General features: G+C 39.7%; 1 protein-coding gene across 3 annotated transcripts in view; it reads right to left on the minus strand.

Moving 5' to 3' along the window:
* il1rapl2 (interleukin 1 receptor accessory protein-like 2) overlaps nt 1-20230 on the minus strand; it is a 252677-nt gene that overhangs the window by 88255 nt on the left and 144192 nt on the right. For all 3 annotated transcript variants that reach the window (XM_051128129.1, XM_051128130.1, XM_051128128.1), the window contains one exon: nt 18313-18586. In XM_051128129.1, the coding sequence (XP_050984086.1) occupies nt 18313-18586 (274 nt within the window). The remainder of the gene's footprint in view (nt 1-18312; nt 18587-20230) is intronic.

A 20230-nucleotide genomic window follows, 5' to 3' on the forward strand; every position in this document is an offset into this window, starting at 1 on the left:
AACACATCAGCGCCTGCTGTACCTCTTGACTCGCGTGAGGAGGTGAGAAGGACAGAGATGCAGTGACATTAGCCAATCGTGACAGTGACCATTTACTGTAAATTGCCAGTAACGAGGGTGGAAAATAGCCACGTTTTGCAAATTCATGACACATTTTTGAGAAAGACGACAACAACAAAAACTCACTAGCTGAAAGAACATTTTAAAATATAAAAAAGAAGCCATTTAATATTTACTTAAAAACTCCTGGATTTACTTAAAAACTTTGGATTATTTAGAATTTCGTCTAAATTTTCCACATATTTTCCACCATCAACACTGCCCCTGAGACACAGCGTGACGTCACCAAGCGAAGAAAGTAGAAAATGAGTCGTTTTGCCAGACTTGTTTTTAATGCAAATGCTCGCTGAGCTATTTAGCACATTTTGGTAGAGCATCTCTTTGAAGATGTTTCTCTTTCTTATTTTTATGTACGAGGGAGGAGAGTATAATTTAGGCTCTATTACAGTATCTGTAACCACTTACAGGATTTTCTTCGCTATACTGAAAAATAACTGGTCTCCATGGGATCCTGTACATTTGCTGAAATTCTCTGAGACATGAATGTGAACATGAAATAAACCTGGATTTTCCCTGTTCATTTAGCTCTGATTCTAGAAATCTCTCTTTTTTGTTTGAATCTGCCTGCTGCATTGATTTTCTTTTATTCAGAAGCACAAGGCTTGGCCACAGTGGTAAAACAGAGCAATTACTGGTACATTCGATATAAACAGTTTAATAATTATTAACATCCCCACCGCTCCATCCTCGTCTTTCTCTTTTATCCCACAACGACACCCGGATGGATTAATTGAGAGTTGTGTTGTGCGATTCTGTTATGAAAGAATCTGATAACCCGTACCGTAATGTTCAAAGGGAATCAATTAATGATGAAAATACAGTGGATCTGAAAAATGAGAATACATCTGCATACAAATAGAGAGGGCTTTTCTGAGAACGCTGTGCTGAGATGAAACACACACAGGAAATGTCTCATTAAACATGTATGTATGCTTATCATTCAAACATGTAAAACCAGCTTCTCTAGACCACAGCTTTTCCACAGGAAATCCCTCGATCAGCCATCATGAGTGAGGCCTGTGTCTCACATTTAATTATCTCTGTAACGTGAATAAAAAAAAAAATCACTCTGAAACAATCCAGAAATCAATACAAATTGAATTATTTCTGGGCCAGTGCATAAGTCAGTGCCGGTGTAGATGTTACTGCTATTACTAGTATTAGTGAAATACACGTGTGCTGACTGATCGATAAAGTTGAGTGATTGCATCTTGTGTGACGTGGATCAATGCCGTTATTTGAGGCCTGAGGCTGTGGAGAGGCCGGGCGACGCGTCTCCTCCCGTCTCAGATGACATTGAGAGTGGACGACGGACCCTCAAACCTGCCGACCTACAGCTGAATGCACCGGCCTAAAACGATTCGTTAGCGCTCGCGGGGAGAGATTTGAGCCGTTATCAGAGCCTGAAGAGAGGAAAAGACACTTCCTGTGTACGGCTAACACGATCCAGCAGCGATTGAAGAAGTGCCATCTGCCCTCCCTTCAGCTGCTAATTAGGACATTAGGCTAGTGTTTGAGCACTAATGAGGCTTCACTCGTCCAGTTGTGCTGAAGTGTGTGAAAGCTGCCACTCTGCATATCCTTCTGAAGAATCACTAATACTACAAACCAAAGACTGAAGCTGATCAGACACAATTTGCAACATTTTTGGTTTGGTCTGTGTTCGTAAAAAAGACAACAAATTAAGAAATATGTGTTTAAAATTCTTTGTCTTTCCAGGCAAATCTACCTTTGTGCACGTACAGATTAAAGCTAGTCGGGCTCTATGTGTGTCTGCACCTACTGATTGTGTTTATTAGCACTGATTGCATTATTGTGCTCGGTGGTGTTCATTAACTGCTGCGGCGTAATGGCTTAAACTGTATTGAATGGGAGCGTATTGATTGTTGACTGAGAAAGGCAGCCCGCTGTTCCGGCTGTTGTGTTCCTCTGCGTTACGCCTGTGTTACTGCTGCACTCACAGCGTCAATGAGAGCAGCAAAACAGATGGACAAGCTGCTACATGTCAGTCTGGGGCAAATTCGTTTTAATATTGACTGTGTGTCTTCATTTTCACACTAATGGAAAATTGGGCCATCTAAACAGACCATGGCTGCTCACCTACACTTGTTTCTGTAATTACCAAAAGCTACACTCTTAGAAAAAGTTTCCAGCTAGAATCAGAAAGGCCTCTACAGGCCGACGTCGTAGATCAGAGGTGTCCAGTGCTGCTCCTGGAGGGCCGACGTCCTGAAGAGTTCAGATCCAACACACCTGTCTGGACGCCAGTGATCCTGCAGACCTCGATCAGCTGCTTCAGCTGTGTTCATTAGGATTGGAGCTGAACTCGGCAGGACAGCGTGCAGGAGCAGGATTGGACAGCCTGTCAGAAAATAACCTTTAAAATCTCCATTAATAACTCCTGATTCTCTAGTTCTTTATAGAACATATCCCTGTTGAAAAATCCAGCATATGCTGGTTAGGTATGTTTTGAAGCCTGGCTGCTGGTTTGATCTGGTCCTTAGCTAGTCATGTGCTGGGCCGAGGCTGGTCCTAAGCAACTAGATCCTAGGGATCTCCAAACCTATAAGTTTTGGTCCTGACCTCAAGAATCCCATACAGACAACACTGACGGACCTATATTTCTGACACAGCACACAGTGTTTTTATGTCATCCACATTACGGGTGATTGAATGAATTCAGTCTTGGGGATCTCAGTCCCTGACCTGAGTATGATCTCTTACACACACAAGCCTGTCAACAGATACTCGGATGTACATCACAAACTTGCACATGGGCTCACATCTGCGTCAGAGTGGAACTCAGACAAATGAAGTACTCTAGAGTTACAAGGTTGTAAGAATGAATCTCTTTCGAATTCTTATCATTTTTTAAATAAATATAATTCTAAATGTAAAGGCATGTCAACATCTCTAAAGCCTAAAAAAGTCACACGAATTGTGGGGAAGTTCAGAAATGTGATTAATACATGTGAGTGACCTTAGCAAACTGTGCTGTATAATACGTGCACACATATATTTGTCTTTAGGGACTGCCTGTCATTTTGAGGGATGATTCAAGACCTGCTCCATAATAATTAATTTGTTGTCTTTTATTTTTTTTTTTAGATTTTAAGTTACATTTTAAGTAGGGCTTTTCGCATACAAAAAAGTTTGAGTTTGCCTAAATATATAGTGCTTTATACAATATAGTTTGTGTCAAAGCAGCTTTACAGTGTTTAACAGGAAATAGGCAACGTCGGTTCTGGAGTGCCAATGTCCTGCAAAGCTCCAACCCTGAAAAAAAACCTCACCTGCCTGTAGCCCTAGTAATTCTGAAGACCTTGATTAGCTTCTTCAGGTGTGTTTGATTAGAGTTGGAACTAAACTCTGCAGGACATCGGCACTCCAGGACTGACGTTGCCTATCCCTGCCATATCTGGAAAAACCACAGACTTGACAACCCTGCATCCAGCACAAGCTGCAGGATTTGACTGATCAAGGGTGAAGAGTAAGGAGAGATGACTGACAAAACCATGCTGGAGGATTTGCTGCTCAACAGATCCTGAGCTCATTGACAAATATCTGATCTTGTAAGATGTGCTTCTTTACATAGAGTGCACGTCATCACCAAATCGACAGTGAAAGTCAACAATGAGCGCTCATTCAAAAGCAATTTCAGTAAGCCTACCCCACATATTGATAGCACAAAAATGATATACAATATTACAGTGTTTACGGGAGTGTGCACGAGTGGACACAGAAATCACAGGAGCGAGCAGTAATGGTCAAAAATTAGACAGGAGTGGGATTAAGAAAACAGTCCCATGCAAGGCTTTAGTTCCAAGCAAAGGGCTTTAGTTTTATTATTATTATTATTTATTTCTTTATTTTTGCAATGGGTTTACATTGTAGTCCAACTCTCATCCAAATGGGGGTGGTGCATCAAAAAAAAAATCAGCTGTTTGTCACCAGGGATTTTCCTGGCCGGTGCTTCATGATCATTGAGGGGGAGATATCATGAAGTCAAGATTCTCCTGACATCTTTCCTGTATGAATAGATTGTCTCTGATACACTGCTGCTTCATTTCACTTCAGTTCATATACCGCCTGGTGAGTTGCCATTGCCATTGACTTGCTGCCAGACACTCATCCTCCCATAAGCTGCATCTACCAAGGCTAGCTATAGTATGTGGAAGAGGTTTTACAACAGGGGTTTATTCAATTAACAACTTCGCCTGCAGTGGCTGGGTTTTTTTTTTTTTTTGCAGAGAAGAAAGACTTTGACTTTAGAGGTCAAAGAAGCTCATTCAGATGTGCCAGGGGTCGTTTTCGTAACAAGCTCTGGTCACTATGATTGCTTTATCGTGCCATTTGGCCTTGGCCACTGCCCCTTCCTGAAAAATCTAAATCCCACTCCAAATCCCTCATTGTGGAGTTTGGCACTTCTGGTTCTGGAGGTGGGGCAGATTTGGATCACTGCTGTCCTGCTAAATTTAATTTCTGTGCTTCTCTTTTTAGGAAACTGAGCCAATTTAAATAGAAATACAATGTGGAGAACTGCATGCTGTTGGCCATTAAAATATCATTCAAAAAATGGACACACTAGTTTGAGAGATCTCTGTTTGTCAATCACAGAAACCTTGAAAACACCCAGGGGGGGCAAAACAACTCAACTCAAAACAAGCCTGGCTGGCCTTATTCTGCCACCTATTGCCCAGGGTCTAAAAATGTGAGAACTTACGCCTTATGCAAAGTTCACACCCGGGACCAAATAAGGGAGACACTACATGCTGTCCTAGCATCTTCTCTGGTAATCACTGTAGTCTCTTCAGACCTACTGGATGCAATCCAACAAGCACAGATAGAGGCACCTCCGTCAACAGAGTGACATGAGGGGATGATTGCGAACAAATCATATCCTTCACAGCTGACGTCACCATAGATTTGCATAGAACTACTGTCTGCTGGTCTTCTCCATTCTCCGCCCATTCCTCACACCACTGCCCATATTTTGGTGTTGACTTCTCACCTTCACAAAGGAATACCACCATTTTGCTGAATTGTCGCTTCTCCAAAGCTCAAGGACTCATTCCTTTTCGCAAATAACCTTTGTATTTGAAGAATACAGAGGCCCTTTTCCACAATGAGTTCTGGTTTAATGATCCTCCAGAAGTTATTGTCTCTGACCGTGGCTGCAAGTTTATCTTTGAAATGCTTATCTGTGAAAGGCTTCCCATCAATGTCAGCCTTGCTTCTGGGTGCCACCCTCAAGCCAATCGACAAGTGGTGCTGCTGAACCAAGAAAAAGGCAGTCACAGTTGGGTGCCACTGTAAATTTGATATTAGGTTGGTTTTTTTTTTCTCTTTCATTGAAACCAGGAGCATTTGGACTGGACTGTATGCATGTATGTGTATGTATGAAGTGCTCCAGGACAAATATTACCGCCCAGTGTAACAAGAAGAATAGAAGAACAGGTTAATATTCAGGGCCAGATTTACTAACAGCTTGCGCCAGTGCAAACTTATGTTTGCTGTTAAAACGATTGCTGTCAGAATTTACTACAGATATGCAGTGATAAATTAGCAATGAACAGATCTGATCTTATTGCACATGCATTTGCAGGAGTTTTCAATTCCAATATTTAAGGGAGGAAAGTATTAAAAAAGAAACACAAAGCATGATTTACTAAGGTCTGTGGTAGTCAGTTTACTGGTATTTGCAGCAGTATTTAAGAAAAAACAAAACAAAACACAACAACACATTTTTTGACCATTCGCGACTTTCCACTCCAATCTGCACTTTTTTTTTTAGAAATTTTGTGGGACATGGACGCTTGATGTGTTGAACTGCTGGTAAGGGAAGGTTTCAGAGAACAATAACCTCAGATATCTTCCAGTCGCTGTAGAGAGATCACAGATTTATAGAGAGCTGACAGCACACAGTTAATTGTAGTTTTTAAGAGGGGCTGAGATGAAAACGAAGGAATATCAAGCTTCTCTAAATAGATTCTAGCAATGCATATAGTTCAGGTCATCATCATTTGACTTGCCAAATTCATTCATACATGATTTTCAATTTTACATTTCGTGGCTCATCAAAGAGAGCTCATCAGGTGTTGAATGATTCCTAGCTACGAGTAATTTCATGAAAATTTAGTTCCTCTCATATAACAATACAGTTTCAATTGTATAAAATGAGTTTAGAAACACCACATTACCTGCTTCCTGCAGTATAGAGACATTTGAACATATCAATGTTAACCCCATTTATGGAGACTGTAAAACAGGTACAGCAGACAAACAATAACATGAGGATTTTAAACGTGGCTAAATGTATGCAAGGTTGAAGTTTAATGGTAGTAGAACAGCAAGGCATGAGATGAAGAATCATAGCACGTGACATTTCATGTCAACTACCCATAAACCTTTGGAAAAGAGATGTAGGTTTCTATGATCATGTACTCTATTAATGGGCATTAACACCAATCTGTCATTCTGTCAATCTATCATTGCATCTGAGGGTCTAAGAATATACAAGAGTTCACTGGCTTAATTAACTAATCACTTCATTAAACTACTTTAATAAATGTGTCACTTTTAGCTATGCGAGTCATTTTCATCCATTGTCCCTGTAGGCAAATTAACAAGAGATATCAGGGCTAAAAGTACCGTGTGCATCATTTAAGTGAAGAGATGAGAGAGTGACATTTGTGCCACTCTTACCCTTCTCATCTTAAATAGCTCAATTACGCTGGTCGATCACTTCCTTTCCGTACGTAAGAACATTAAAGTCAATTCTGATCAATATGGCTGTCAGTGTCGCCCATTCGACATATCCAGGGGTAAAGCTCATGTTTCTTTTGACGTCGTGTCATGGAGATTTAAATGTCAGCGATGTGCCTTGATTGTAGCCACTGCGTGACTGATGAACATAACGGCATAATTTGAACACAAGTGCCACCAGCTGCATTGACTAACCAACTCATTTCTTCTTATTCACAATCAGAGATTTAATACAACATTCCTACCCCTTTTTTTTTTATCCTGATTTCTTCTTTCTTCTCCATTTTAATTCTTGCTTACCTATTCATTGTTACCTATAACAAAGTGCCATTAATTGCCTTTATCCTAACCTCTACTACTGCGAGCCCTTCTACAGGTAACTACACTGACCAAAATTATAAATGCAACACTTTTGTTTTTGCCCCCATTTTTCATTTTTCAAAGATCTAAGACTTTTTCTATGTACACACAAGGCCTATTTCTCTCAAATATTGTTCACACATCTGTCTAAATCTTTGTTAAGCCGGCCTCACACTACAGGATTTTTAAAATCCTAACTGATTACGAAATCTGGTTGCAGCGCACACATAAGGAGAATCTTCGCAGATTATCTTCCTTGAAATCTTAAACATGCACACACTACAAGATTTGAAAACTGTGGCGCATCACACACTACAAGATATTATTAAGATTATCATGACGGAGGGAGCGCCTCATGTGATCTTACACAACAGATCGTTATTTCAGCAACTAATGTTTACAAATGTTAGTTTGCGTGCTACCAGCTTTATGCACTCACTATGTTGAAAACTGAGATGATTTCACTCCAGAGCTTTCCTTGCTTCATGCTTCATGCATATAATATGTTTTCAACATATTATACAGACAGTGTTACTTCAAAAACATAAGAAGCAGTTTCCAAGATCTCCACTATCCATTGGACCGTACAGCAGCTGCTCTGCGGTCATGCATTGGCTGTTGTGAAAGTGCTGGGGTAATTAAATTATTTTTAATAATTTTTAATTTAAAATCCTGAATATCAAACATGTTTTGATAAAGATTTACAAACAAGATTTGATCTGTGAACGTCTCACATTACCAGATAATCCGTGCCGAACGTCGGGACCGATCGAGGTGCTCCACAAGATTTTTGCTCCGATTCTTGGGAGGGAAAAATCAGGGCAAAATCAGGCTAAAAATCCTGTAGCGTGAGCCCGGCTTAAATCTGTGTTAGTGAGCACTTCTCCTTTGCCGTGATAATCCATCCACCTCACAGGTGTGACATATCAAGATGCTGATTAGACAGCATGATTATTGCACAGGTGTGTCTTAGGCTGGACACAATAAAATGTGCAGCATCTTGATATGCCACACCTGTGAGGTGGATGGATTATCTCGGCAAAGGAGAAGTGCTCACTAACACAGATTTAGACAGATTTGTGAACAATATTTAAGAGAAATAGGCCTTTTGTGTACATAGAAAAAGTCTTAGATCTTTGAGTTCAGCTCATGAAAAATGGGGGTAAAAACAAAAGTGTTTTGGTCAGTGTAGATAAATCATTATACAAAGCCAAATATATTACTATATCCACTATTACTTGATGAACTACAAATCATTTTAGAATCAATTTAATTTTTTTTTACCAATGGTTCTCAAATTGTTTATAATTATTACTTTATAAATGCATAGAAAACTCTCATGAAAAAGCAGAAGATGAATAGCACTCACAAACTCTTTAATGAATCCACAAGGAAATACATCAACAAACTCAGAAACTAAAACACTTCCACACATACATTGATGAGAACTGCCCGAACCAAAGGCACAAACTCAAGCTATAAGTAGTGTGAGACACCAGGACAAACCAAATGATGAACACCTGATCAGAATCAGCCGAACAGTGTGTAATCATGAAAACAGAACAAAGGGAAACCAAACCAACTGTCAAACTGCAGAAACCAATGACTAAAACAGAACAAGAAAACAGAATTAAACAGATCCCAAAACATGAGTACAACAAACTCTAAATATGACTAAGCAAGTGACAATTTTTGCATACAGCTTTAATATGTAGAACACACAGGGATTTAATGAGTCGCTTTTTTCCCTTCACATACAGAGCACCAACATATCCAGTCCTCTGTCCAAGTGACGTCATCAGCGGACTGATATAGCCTCACTCCAGCTTCAGACCCTCAGGTGGATTAGGCCACCCGTCATGGAGTTATGTCACCAAACAGGACGAGAAAGGCCTATGATCTACTGTAAATGTACTGTAGGGAGGCCAGGAACCACAGAAGAGCAAGAATACACCATCTGTACCTATTAGCTTTAAGCAGGGCCATTTTAAGCAGGCCCCATTTCTGAGCAGTCGGGGTGCCCAACCCTGTTCCTGGCGAAATCACCTAATTAAGGTCACCTGTCTGTAATTATCAAGTGCGGCTTGAGATCCTAATTAGCTGGTTCAGGTGTGTTTGGTCAGGGTTGGCGCTGAACTCTGCAGGAAAGTCGATCTCCAGGACCAGGGCTGAGCACCCCTGGTATATACAGTATTATCTTATAATTCTGTGAATGAAAAATGCTGTTTCTGAGAACATTTTAACAAATGTTCCTTATGCTAATATGTAGCTGTTTCACAGTGAATTATTTCTAAAATGCAGTATCATGATGTTAGCGTGGGCGTTGAGGTGTTCATTGTCGCTCCCTCCAGCTGGTGGCGCCCTAACCAACTGCCTGGTTCACACACAGTACGCTTAGAAACAACCCTGCCCTTAGGATCGTCTCTATGCAAGTGTACTTGATCACATTTGTATTCTGAAGAAAATCACAATGTCACCTAGAGGCTAAGAGAAAGAAAGAAAATGGAAATAAAGGATGGTCCATTCAATACGTCCTGCCCTGACTTCATATTTCAATTGTAAATGCTTCTGAGCGCAACACTGCTCTCATCAAGTATATGACATTCATTTCATTTCATTTCAGCTCCTTTGTCCTCCAGTTTCATCCGTTTATCCTAAGAGGCCTTGTTAACACACAAAGAAGGGATTCAAGGAAAGGACTTTAAAAAACTTGAGGAGCACTGAATACAGAACAAGGCTGGCAATCAGGCCTGGCTGAGTTTAACCAGCTGTCTCTAATTATCCTCTTAATTGGCTTGATTTAATTAGACCGAATTGCTTATTCAAACACTGCCACTATGTACTACAGCCAGAGTATGTACTGTGTTTGATGAAGAACTGTTTAAGATGCATTTTGCTGAATCAATCACAAGCGGTCAAGCGAAGACGTCACTGTTCACACACGCTATGTAAACACGGCTCCTGATTCCAGCTGTGGCACCTTTCTTTGAGGGACGGACGATTCTGTCGCCACACATCAGTTGATCAGCAGGAAGGTGAAAGGCTGAGGTGCCCCAATATGATGAATAAAGTACAACGTGATAATACATCACATTAGCCTAAACGGTAATATTGTTGAAGATGTTGATCTTATTGCTAGAACAATCGTTTTGTACACTGTAACGGATTATAATGATTAAAACGGGTACAGTTTTTAAACAGTTACATTTTTAAACTAAAATCAATATTTCATACTACAGCTTTGCGTCTAACAAGCTAATAAAAAAACCTCATTGTGAAGCGTAATAATTAACCCTTTAATAATACACTTTTCATTATAACTAAGGGTTTCATGTAAAGGGTTTCATGCATGTGGGCCCATGTATTGTTTTACTCTGTTTCATTAGTACAGCTGCTTCATTCATATTCATTCATCCTGGCCCACTGCTTTTGGCAAATATATAGCAGGAAGGCAGGCATGTGCCAGTTGGTATTTGAAAGCCAGATTCATTATGCAAATGAAAAGATTTTAGAAGATTACCTGAAACAACATGTAGTTTAAAATATTTTTCAGCTTGTCAGTCAATGTCAATTTTGCAAATGAGGCAGTAACCATAAAACTGGAAAATACATTCCATATCACAGTGAAACCATTGTCTGCCGTGATGCATAAATGTGTCTTAACACCTGGGAATTTGTGCTGTCATAATGACAAAGTAGCAATTTTCAAACATGTAAACAAATAAAATTCACAAATGTGTTACTTTATCAGTCTTTTAGAAAGAATATACATATAAAAAGTGTTACCTTAAAGTGTTAAAATGTATTAGCTTATGTAAAAATGAACATTAAATGAGATTGATAAATTAAAAACTACTATTAACTAACAAACTCTGATTAATGAATTAGTAAATAACAACATTTATTTGAATACAGTAGTTCACTGTTGGCTAATTAAACAAGTTTTTGTTTTGTTTTGTTTGTTTGTTGTTTGTTTTCATAGCTCTCACAGATCTAGAAACTAGTGTGTCATTCCATGTCAAATCAACTAAATTTCAAAAACTTCCCCGGCTCAATTTTTTTTTTTTTTTTTTTTTCTTCTTCTTTTCTTAAGAAAATTTTCATTTTCTGATGAAAGCCAAAATATTAAATGTCATGGATGAATATTTACTGAGTAATTCACTGTTTGGGAGGCCAAAATGGCAATTTTCTCCTGAAATGGGGGTAAGGGGGTAAAAATGACTTCAGAAAGATGGCAACATCATTATCTTATTTTTACAGAAAGACTGGTGGTTCTATTAGTAAAGTAGTATTAGTCTGTTGACTTTAGCAATCCTTGTTGCATTATGTGCCAGTGGTGACCATTTTAAAAAAGGGGAAACAGCACTTTTCAAGGTTTTCTTCTTTTCTTTTAAAGAGGAATGTCTGAAGAACAAATAATGTGGAAATTAGAGATGTATCCCGTTTCTTTCTGGCAAGAAAACTGCATTGAACATACCAGTCTGAGTGCTATAAATATTCTTTTTCCAAAGTTTGCGTGCCTATAACTCAAGAAGTATTAAATGTATCGCAATACGATTTTTAGACTGTAGTTCTCCATAAACTTCATTTCCAAGGCCCTACATCATTCAGTCCCAGAGATATGGAGATCTCAATGAGGCTCCATGTCCAGATTGTTGGATATTACCCATTTCCAGTGGTCAAAAACCAAATGTCGGTCACTTTGTATACATGCTTATTTTATTTAAAGAACAATCTCTGCAGAAGAAATTATGTTGCAGTTAGAATGGTATCTTGTTTCCCTCTATCAAAACAATTGCATAGAACATACCTGTTTGAGTCTCACAAGTATTCTTTTTTTTGTGTGCCTTTAACTCAGGAAGTATTAAAGTTCTTAATGTAATTTTAGATTCTGGTTCCTAAGAAACTTTTCTTTGGAATCTTCATTTTTAACACCCTGTATGATTTAATCCCAGAGATATTGAGATCTCAGTGCAGCTCCAAATTTAGTATCCTACCCATTTTCAATGGTCAAAAACCAAATGTTGTTTTGTGTTTATCTAGTCTTTACTGTTTACAATGCAAATATGAATATAATAACAGTAAACCAGGGATTAGGATTGTACAGTGTGACACCTAGGGTTACCTAGGGTTTAGAATTACCCAGTGTTAATTATTTCAAGTGTGAGAGATGTTAAATGTTTGAGGTACTGTTGGTGTTTCTGCCAAATGTTCCCTTTGGCACTTGATACTTCTTGATTTATGACTATGCTTCGTATTTTATAACAACAAAAAAAAGTGAGGCAAGTCTTGGTTTACTGATGTGAATGCAATGTGTGGCAAAAGCAGCCACTCTTCCCTATGAGGTGTGGAATTTGTTTTAAACATGTTACAATACAAAATCCCTTCTTCCAAATATACCTGAAACTGATTCAATTATACAGTCTTATGAATAGACTATAGAAAGCAAGGTAATGTGCCTCTAACTGAGCATTTCAGTGCAGTTTTAGCACTAAAGACAGGTATGTTCTATGCAATAGTTTTGATAGAGGGAAACAAGATACAATTCTAATTTCAACATAATTTCTTCTTCAGACATTGTTCTTTAAATAAAATAAGCGTCGGCTGCATACAAAGTGACCAACATTTGGTTTTCGACCACTGAAAATGAGTAACATTCAACAATCATGGACATGGAGCCTCACTGAGATCCTCATATCTCTGGGACTGAATGATGTAGGGCCTTGAAAATGAAGATTCTAAAAGAAAAGTTTATTAACTAATAGAATCTAAAATCATTTCGCGATATCTTTCTTACTTCTTGTGTTATAGGCTCCCAAACCTTGGAAAAAGAACATTTATGGCACTCTATGTTCAATGCAGTTGTCTCCCGTTTCAAGATTATTTGTTCTTCAGACATTCCTCTTTCAAGGAATGTCTGAAGTCTCATATTTTTGCAAACTGACCCACAATTGGTTTTTGACCACTGAAAATGTGTACATTTTAATGATTTACTCCTGGAGCCATATTGAAATTCCAATATCTCTGGAACCGAATCTCATGGGCCGTTAAAAATGAAGATGCCAAAAAGAAAGTTTGGTGAGACCCAATATCTAAAAGAGCATTAAGATATCTTTAATACTTCTTGAGTTACAGGCATGCATACTTTGGAGAAAAACTTGCTGTTTCCCCATTTTTTTAATGGTCACCATTAGCACACAATGCAACAAAGACTGATAATGTCAACAGATTTTAATCTCTGTGTAAAAATAACATAATGATGCTGCCATCTTTCTGAAATCATTTTTACCCTCCTGTAACTTGACACTGAATCTAAGGTGCCATTTTGACCACCCTCTACAAAATAGTGGATTACTCTGTAAATATTCATCCATGACATCTAATACTATGGCTTTCATCACTATAGCAAAATCAAAAATTTAAGCCAGGGACCTTTGGTTGAGTTGACGCGGAAACAGCCTATTGAGTGTTATTAATGACCAATCAATCAATGTTTCTTGTTATTTAAGAGTTGTTTTTAAAATGTTTATATGGTGATACTCATTTGTTCCTGTGTTGGGACAGTAGCCTAAAGTGTTACCAAATGCTGTGAAAAATTGTTGATTGTTAGTTTGTGTGTACCTAATGCATGAACTAATTTTAAATAATTTAACACTGTTGTCTCTCAGGAAGAGCTGGGTGTGTTTCAGCAAGTGCAACTGTGTTCTGAAATAATTTTTACCCAGTGATGTCTTTGATAACGTCCAGATGCTGTATGTTAGATAATAGCAGCTCACGTTTAGTTGTGTGGGTCTAAGACTGAGACTGTGTGGTTTGTCACTGTGTGTTTTATTCACTGCCAGACTTGTTTGCAGGGCCCGAAATAGCAACACCGAATTAACCATCCTGCAGCAATTGGACCTCGGAGGAAATAGATCCTGTGCTTTCAGTCACAGCTGCCTCTGTTCAGATGTTTTACACCAATTGCCCTTCAGCCGCAACGTGAGACCGAAATCTTTTCTGAGCCGTGGGTTTCCTCAAGGTCTTCCTTCTGCTTTGCTTTTGCAAAAGCGTAGGTACTCGGGTGTGAATTAGAGCTGTTTTATATTCCTGTGTCTCCAGCTTCTCATTTCAAGTACTGTCTTCAAAAATGGAGAGGTTTTAGGAGTTAGGAATGACAGGCTGTCTACTGTTTTTGAAAGAAGTATGCAGTGTAAAGTGCACATCATGCATATATTCCTATCGTTTTTCTGATTAGACTGAAGTCAGCAACAACAAATCTACAAGCTCGTTAGCAGAGATCATGAAGCAGAGGATTACTGTCCATCAGTGAATCTGCAAGTGTTATTAACATGACTAAAAACACTACATCACTTCTGCCCTCATTCACAGTCTGAGCGGAGGCTAGTTGCGGAAAGGCAGAGCTCATCTGCAGATTTTGTGAAGTCAGAGTTGACAGATTTCACAAGAAACCACGCAGAGTAGGATGGGCCCAGACCATGAATCCACCCTGTCGGAGGAGACTAAACATCTTTGATATTTTGATCAGATTTCATCTGTCATGCATCTAACAGCAGTTATAACTAATAGCAAAAGTACAAGCAATGTTTCTATCCAAAATCCTAAATCCAAATGAGGAATTCAACAAGTGATTCAATTTAAGGACGCAATAACACGAGAAGCACGTCGTCTAGAATAGCACAGACTAGAACAGGGAGGAATTCAGCACAGAAGAACAGTAGCTTGAGAGCAGCGACCGGCGCTACTTTAATAATAGTGCAGTGACACCGTCAGCAGTGTGTTTGTTTAGCGTATGAACTCTGTCCGTCAGTTCTTTCAATGAATTCATCAGACACTAAGCAAAATGATTTGAGACTGAACTATTTATCCTCTCACTGAAGCACTGACAGTAAAAAACAGTAAAACAGGTTTTCCACGATAACAGTACCAGGATATTGCACGGCAGAGAACAGAACGAGCACAGGATGAAGTGCAGTATTTACCCACAATCCACTGAAAACAACCTTGGAATATACCGTACGCTGCTGTTTACGAGCAGTGAAGACCATCTTTCAGAATGTGCAGCTTGAGAGCAGCTCTGTACTGCAGGCAAAGACATTACAACACCTGACTACTCTTCACAATGTTCACTTGTCTTCTTTAAATTGTGTGTAGCTTGTAGAGCTTCTTTTAGTAGTTTCTCCAACACTGATGGCCTGTTATTCTCTAAAGCCAGTAACGAAGTCGGCGGGTGTGCGACGCCTAGTGTTTTCAGATCGGTTTAGGTATCAAAAGCGGTTTCGTTTATTCCAGCCTGAAGAAAGTGTTGTTATGAGCAAGCAGAGAGCAGACAAACTTAATGGTATTAGTAAACCCTACAAACGATTTTGCGTCCGTCAGATCTATGATCGGACCAGCATGACATCAGCTCCCTAATTAACAAATAATTGAAAAGTATGGGAAAACCTTGTATAAACAAATCACGCATAAATTAAAAACAGATGCAAAGCCTCAGTTTAAATGGCATAATCATCTGAAACTTGAGTCAGACTAAACCCCAGAGCTAGAATCAAATTGAAACCAAATTGTATTAACTTCAGAAGCACAAGAAGAAGTCATCAGAGGAGTTTCACCCACGACACGACTGCATTCAGCGCTGCTTCTGACGTTCCTGAGCGCAGCTGTGAGGAAATGCTCATGACAGCGGTTTATTCAGTGACGTCGGTCTGAAGAAACTCAAGATTATGCCGTTTATGCTGTCAAACAACGGTGTCACTCTCACCATACAGTCAAAACAGTTTAAGCTACTGAATATGGACACAACTGCCTGAGTAAACGCATGATTGAACATGATTCTCTTTGACAGCTGAAAAATAATAAAACTGCACTATTCAACACATTGAGCTCTTCTCTAGTCAGCTACCCTGCTAAAGCCAGTACAAATTGCTTTTTTCTTCTTCAACAGGCCCAGGACGATGTAACAGGACTGAACCTGGTGGACTCATTTGACTCCTGCCAGCAGCGGTGTGTGTGTATACTGTAGGGCCCTATGATTTCTGCGATGCGGAATCCAGTCATAAAAACAGAACTTACAGTTTAACACAGAATGTCATGGAATTTATCAGAGTTTGGACTAATTCATCAAAAGTAGGTCATTACACTTAAATCAAACGGTGATATGGACTGATATCTGTAGAGAAATGTAGAGAAAAAACCCATGACGTGCCTGCATATTCTTGACACACACGCCTGTAATTCTGATGACGTCAATGTATTTGTGAACAGTTTTGCAAACTTGTCTCTGAATTTAGTGAAATTTGAACAAAAAATCAATGCATGGAATGAGTTGTAGGCCATAGGTCAAAAGTCATTTTCTGCTTAATTTTTGGACTTCTACAAGACTATTAATAGTTGAGGCTGTGGCCTAGTTTACACAAAAGTCTGTATCTCTGTAACAATGTAAAATAAATCATCCAACACACCTTATCTCCATAGTAAATTGACAGTGCACTGTCTCTGGTGCTCACTGTGTCAATCCCAGTAAAAGAGAAAACTAAATGTATTCCATGACTTACAGGCATCTGAATATTTACATATTAATTGCCCATTTTTTTAATTAAAGGTATGTCATAATAAAAACTATGAATTTAAATTTGAAAAATCCAATAAATTATTTGCTTAATTTGCCTACAGGTTGTAATGTCTGAAATGTACATCTACTGAGTGAATGTTCTCCACGCATATTAAACGTTCACCAAGTACTTTCACTCCAAATGTACTAAATGCAATAAATGCGCTAAAGAAGTGCCAGTACTTACAATAAAACCTATACATAGTAGCCAGAAAGAATTGCTCATTTTAAAGAAAGATGTCAGACGTCAGATGCAGATATATATATGTACACATTAGGGTCATCAGATGCAAAGCTCACTTCTACATGTTGTTTGAACATAAATGTGTGTTGGCAGTGTGTGTACACAACCACCCTATTGTGATAAAAATCCACCCAGTGGTATTTTTAAATCTTTATAAGTAATATCCCCTTTTTCAAATCAGGCCATTCTCAGCTTCTTGTCGGTGTGACGTCACACAGACTGATTGACCGTCTTAACTTAGACCCGCCCTGAATAAGCGGAGTGAGCGGAGAACAGACTCCGGTGCAGGGGAAGACAAGAATGTCTCCGACTGAGTGATTGAGGTGTCCTGTTGTTGGATGTAATAATGATCATAAAAGTAATCATTTTCTCCCAACATCTGAGCCGCTGAAGACGCAGAGGATTAACACTGTTTTTGTTTTTGAAGGGAATGTGCTGATCCCAGATCTACATAAATGCGTCTATGTTTGCACGAATCATTCGTGATGCAGCTGAAGTGAGTATAAGGGTTTTTTATGCATGTTTGCAAATCGCACTCCTAATAATGTGCTAGTTAGCAAGTTTTGTGGCTTAACGTGGCCAAATGTGGCTAAAGTAAACATTGTGGCTCATCACCCCACAGTGGAGAGGGGCAGGGTGAGCAGAGCTCATTGGCATTTAAAGGAATATGCAACGAAACAGCTCGCTCTGAGCAAGCCTGGTTTTGACAAGGTAAAAAGGGGGTTTTTACACTACTACTGAGAAAGTAATACCAAAGTATATTATAGACCCTAACAAATCATATCAACTTGTGGAAAGTGGGCATCTGATGACCCCCTTAACACTAGTAGCCCATCTTACCCCAAGGGTCTAATTTTATCTTTTCACTTCAAAATAAAAACAATATCCTAAAATTTAAAAACATTCACATTGATCCACAAATCCCTCATTAATAAACAGATACAAAAAACTTTGATAATGAGCAAAATACAACATCATAGATCACTATTTTCCAGAGACAAGCAATTTACCTCTAAGCTGTTTCGACTGACTGAATCTCACAGATGTGGATATTCAGATGACATGTTGCGTGTGTGGCTTATTTTACCCTAATAAGTAAACAAGGTAACTGTGGGTCGCATCAGCTATGATCCAGTGCAGTGTTAGATTGCAGATATCTTTGGGCTGTTTTTCAGTGCACACTTGATTTGAGTCGGTATTGCTAATGACCCACCTGAGCACGCAAGTGTAAAATCCATTGTCCTCCATCTCTGCCGAGCGGAACCAAATGGAGTCTCCCTCCTTACTCAGTCGGTGACCCGAGAAGATGATTGGCTCCTCGGAGTCGCCCTTGTTCCTGTACCAGATGAGCCGCAGCTTGGCGTTCTGGGCCACGCTGTAGTTGGTGCGTATGTAGCTGTAGAAGAGAGCGCATTTCACCCTCAGCGGCTCTCCGGCCAACACGCGGTACGTCTTCAGGTCCACCGACCAGTCTATACAGCCGTCCACTGCGGAGAGAGAAAAATCATCCATTATTATCACTGTAAGTCTGTAAGTCCAGTTCAGTAAAACTCTGAAACGCATGCATAATGATAACAATGAATCTGAAATTCATCTGAAAAAAGACAGCAAGCCCCAGGATCTCCAACAAAGTTCCCTCCTTGACTTTGGTGTACTGAGATATTCTCATCCAGCAGGCTGAAATCATACATCTGCTTATTCAGACATGTACTAGCACACGTCTTCATGACATCAAGTGTCATATTCATGTATCATTCAATCAAGTTATGTGCCAGACTTCATAATTATGATTGGGGGTTGGTTGGAATCACTATTATATGATATAAAAAAGGGTAAAATGATCTGTAGCTACATGCTTTAACAACGTCTGAAACATAAGCGCCTGCACGGCCATCTGCAAAGAGCAACAAAGCCATTTCCCTCTCACATGACACTCGCCGCAAGCTCACTGCGCTCCAATATTTCACGTTGATAGAAAGATGAAACTCATCAAAGTCACGGCCACCTATCAGCACGAAACGCTGTAATTTATGAGCAATTACAGAGGTGTTTGTGCGCGGACACTGACTCATCACTGCGGCCGCCTCCCATCACATAAATATCTTTCACATTCAAAAGCTGCCAGCGCCGATTTATGTCAAGCGCTGTCACAATCACACATTTACGGCATAGATTTTTGTTATATACGCTCGGCCTGATGAATTCTGTGGCGCTGCGCTGGAAGCTGCGTGCGGGAGAGATGGAGGGAGAGAGCGATATCACACATGGCTGGACAGGACGAGAAGGTTGATTCTAAAGGGCTCGAATCGCACACGCGCTCATATGCAGGAGTGCAGTGGATTAGTTTGCTCTGCTGCCTTCGTGCGACGCGTCTGAAGCAGAAACAGTGCGGAGCTCACAGGTTACATGTTACGTAAGCAGGCAGCCATATGTCGCCCCGAGTCATTTCGCATATAACGCGCTTGTCTGGAATGATTAATTTATCGGTTATTGAGTGCAGCGTAATGGTGTAATTGGACAGGATACGCCTTGCTTGTCATGCTAATTCGTGTTACACTACAAAGCGCATCACGGTAAGCGCCTGAGCGAGGCTTTGTACCGAATCCTAAACGCTTGCATATGGATGAGGCCGAGGATCGTGGAAAAACAGGCCCGGTCAGAAAAGAGCAGACATTATGCGTGCACAGCAAGAGGGCATCAGTGAACTTTTCAACAAAACACTAACTCGAGATCAAGATATTACTCACGGCATCACAGACACCTCAGATGGGTCGCGAAAGGCCACGTCACATGATAAGAAATCCAAACTAGACGCTAGCATTTACAGCGAGCGTCCCTAACGTTTAATGTTATGCCTCGAGACATTTTTGCATGAAAAATCAACTGCATGAAGATTTTTTTGTGCATGTGGATAACAGCATTTTACGTTCCTTTTTCAGTTTTTTTTTTATTCACTGCTTTTCTCTGAAATGGCACTGTGATTTTGGGCTCCTAATGTGAAATCCATTGCGAGGCCCAGCGTCTGCTGCAGTAATAATTGGCTGACCTGCTTACAGCGCGGTGCCTCGCTCTATTATGAAGCAGTACAGCAATTCCAGCTATGAAAGCTGAAGGGGTACAAAAAGTCAATA

The sequence above is a fragment of the Labeo rohita genome, chromosome 14, assembly GCF_022985175.1.
Source record: "Labeo rohita strain BAU-BD-2019 chromosome 14, IGBB_LRoh.1.0, whole genome shotgun sequence".
NCBI classification, from domain to species: Eukaryota; Metazoa; Chordata; class Actinopteri; order Cypriniformes; family Cyprinidae; genus Labeo; species Labeo rohita.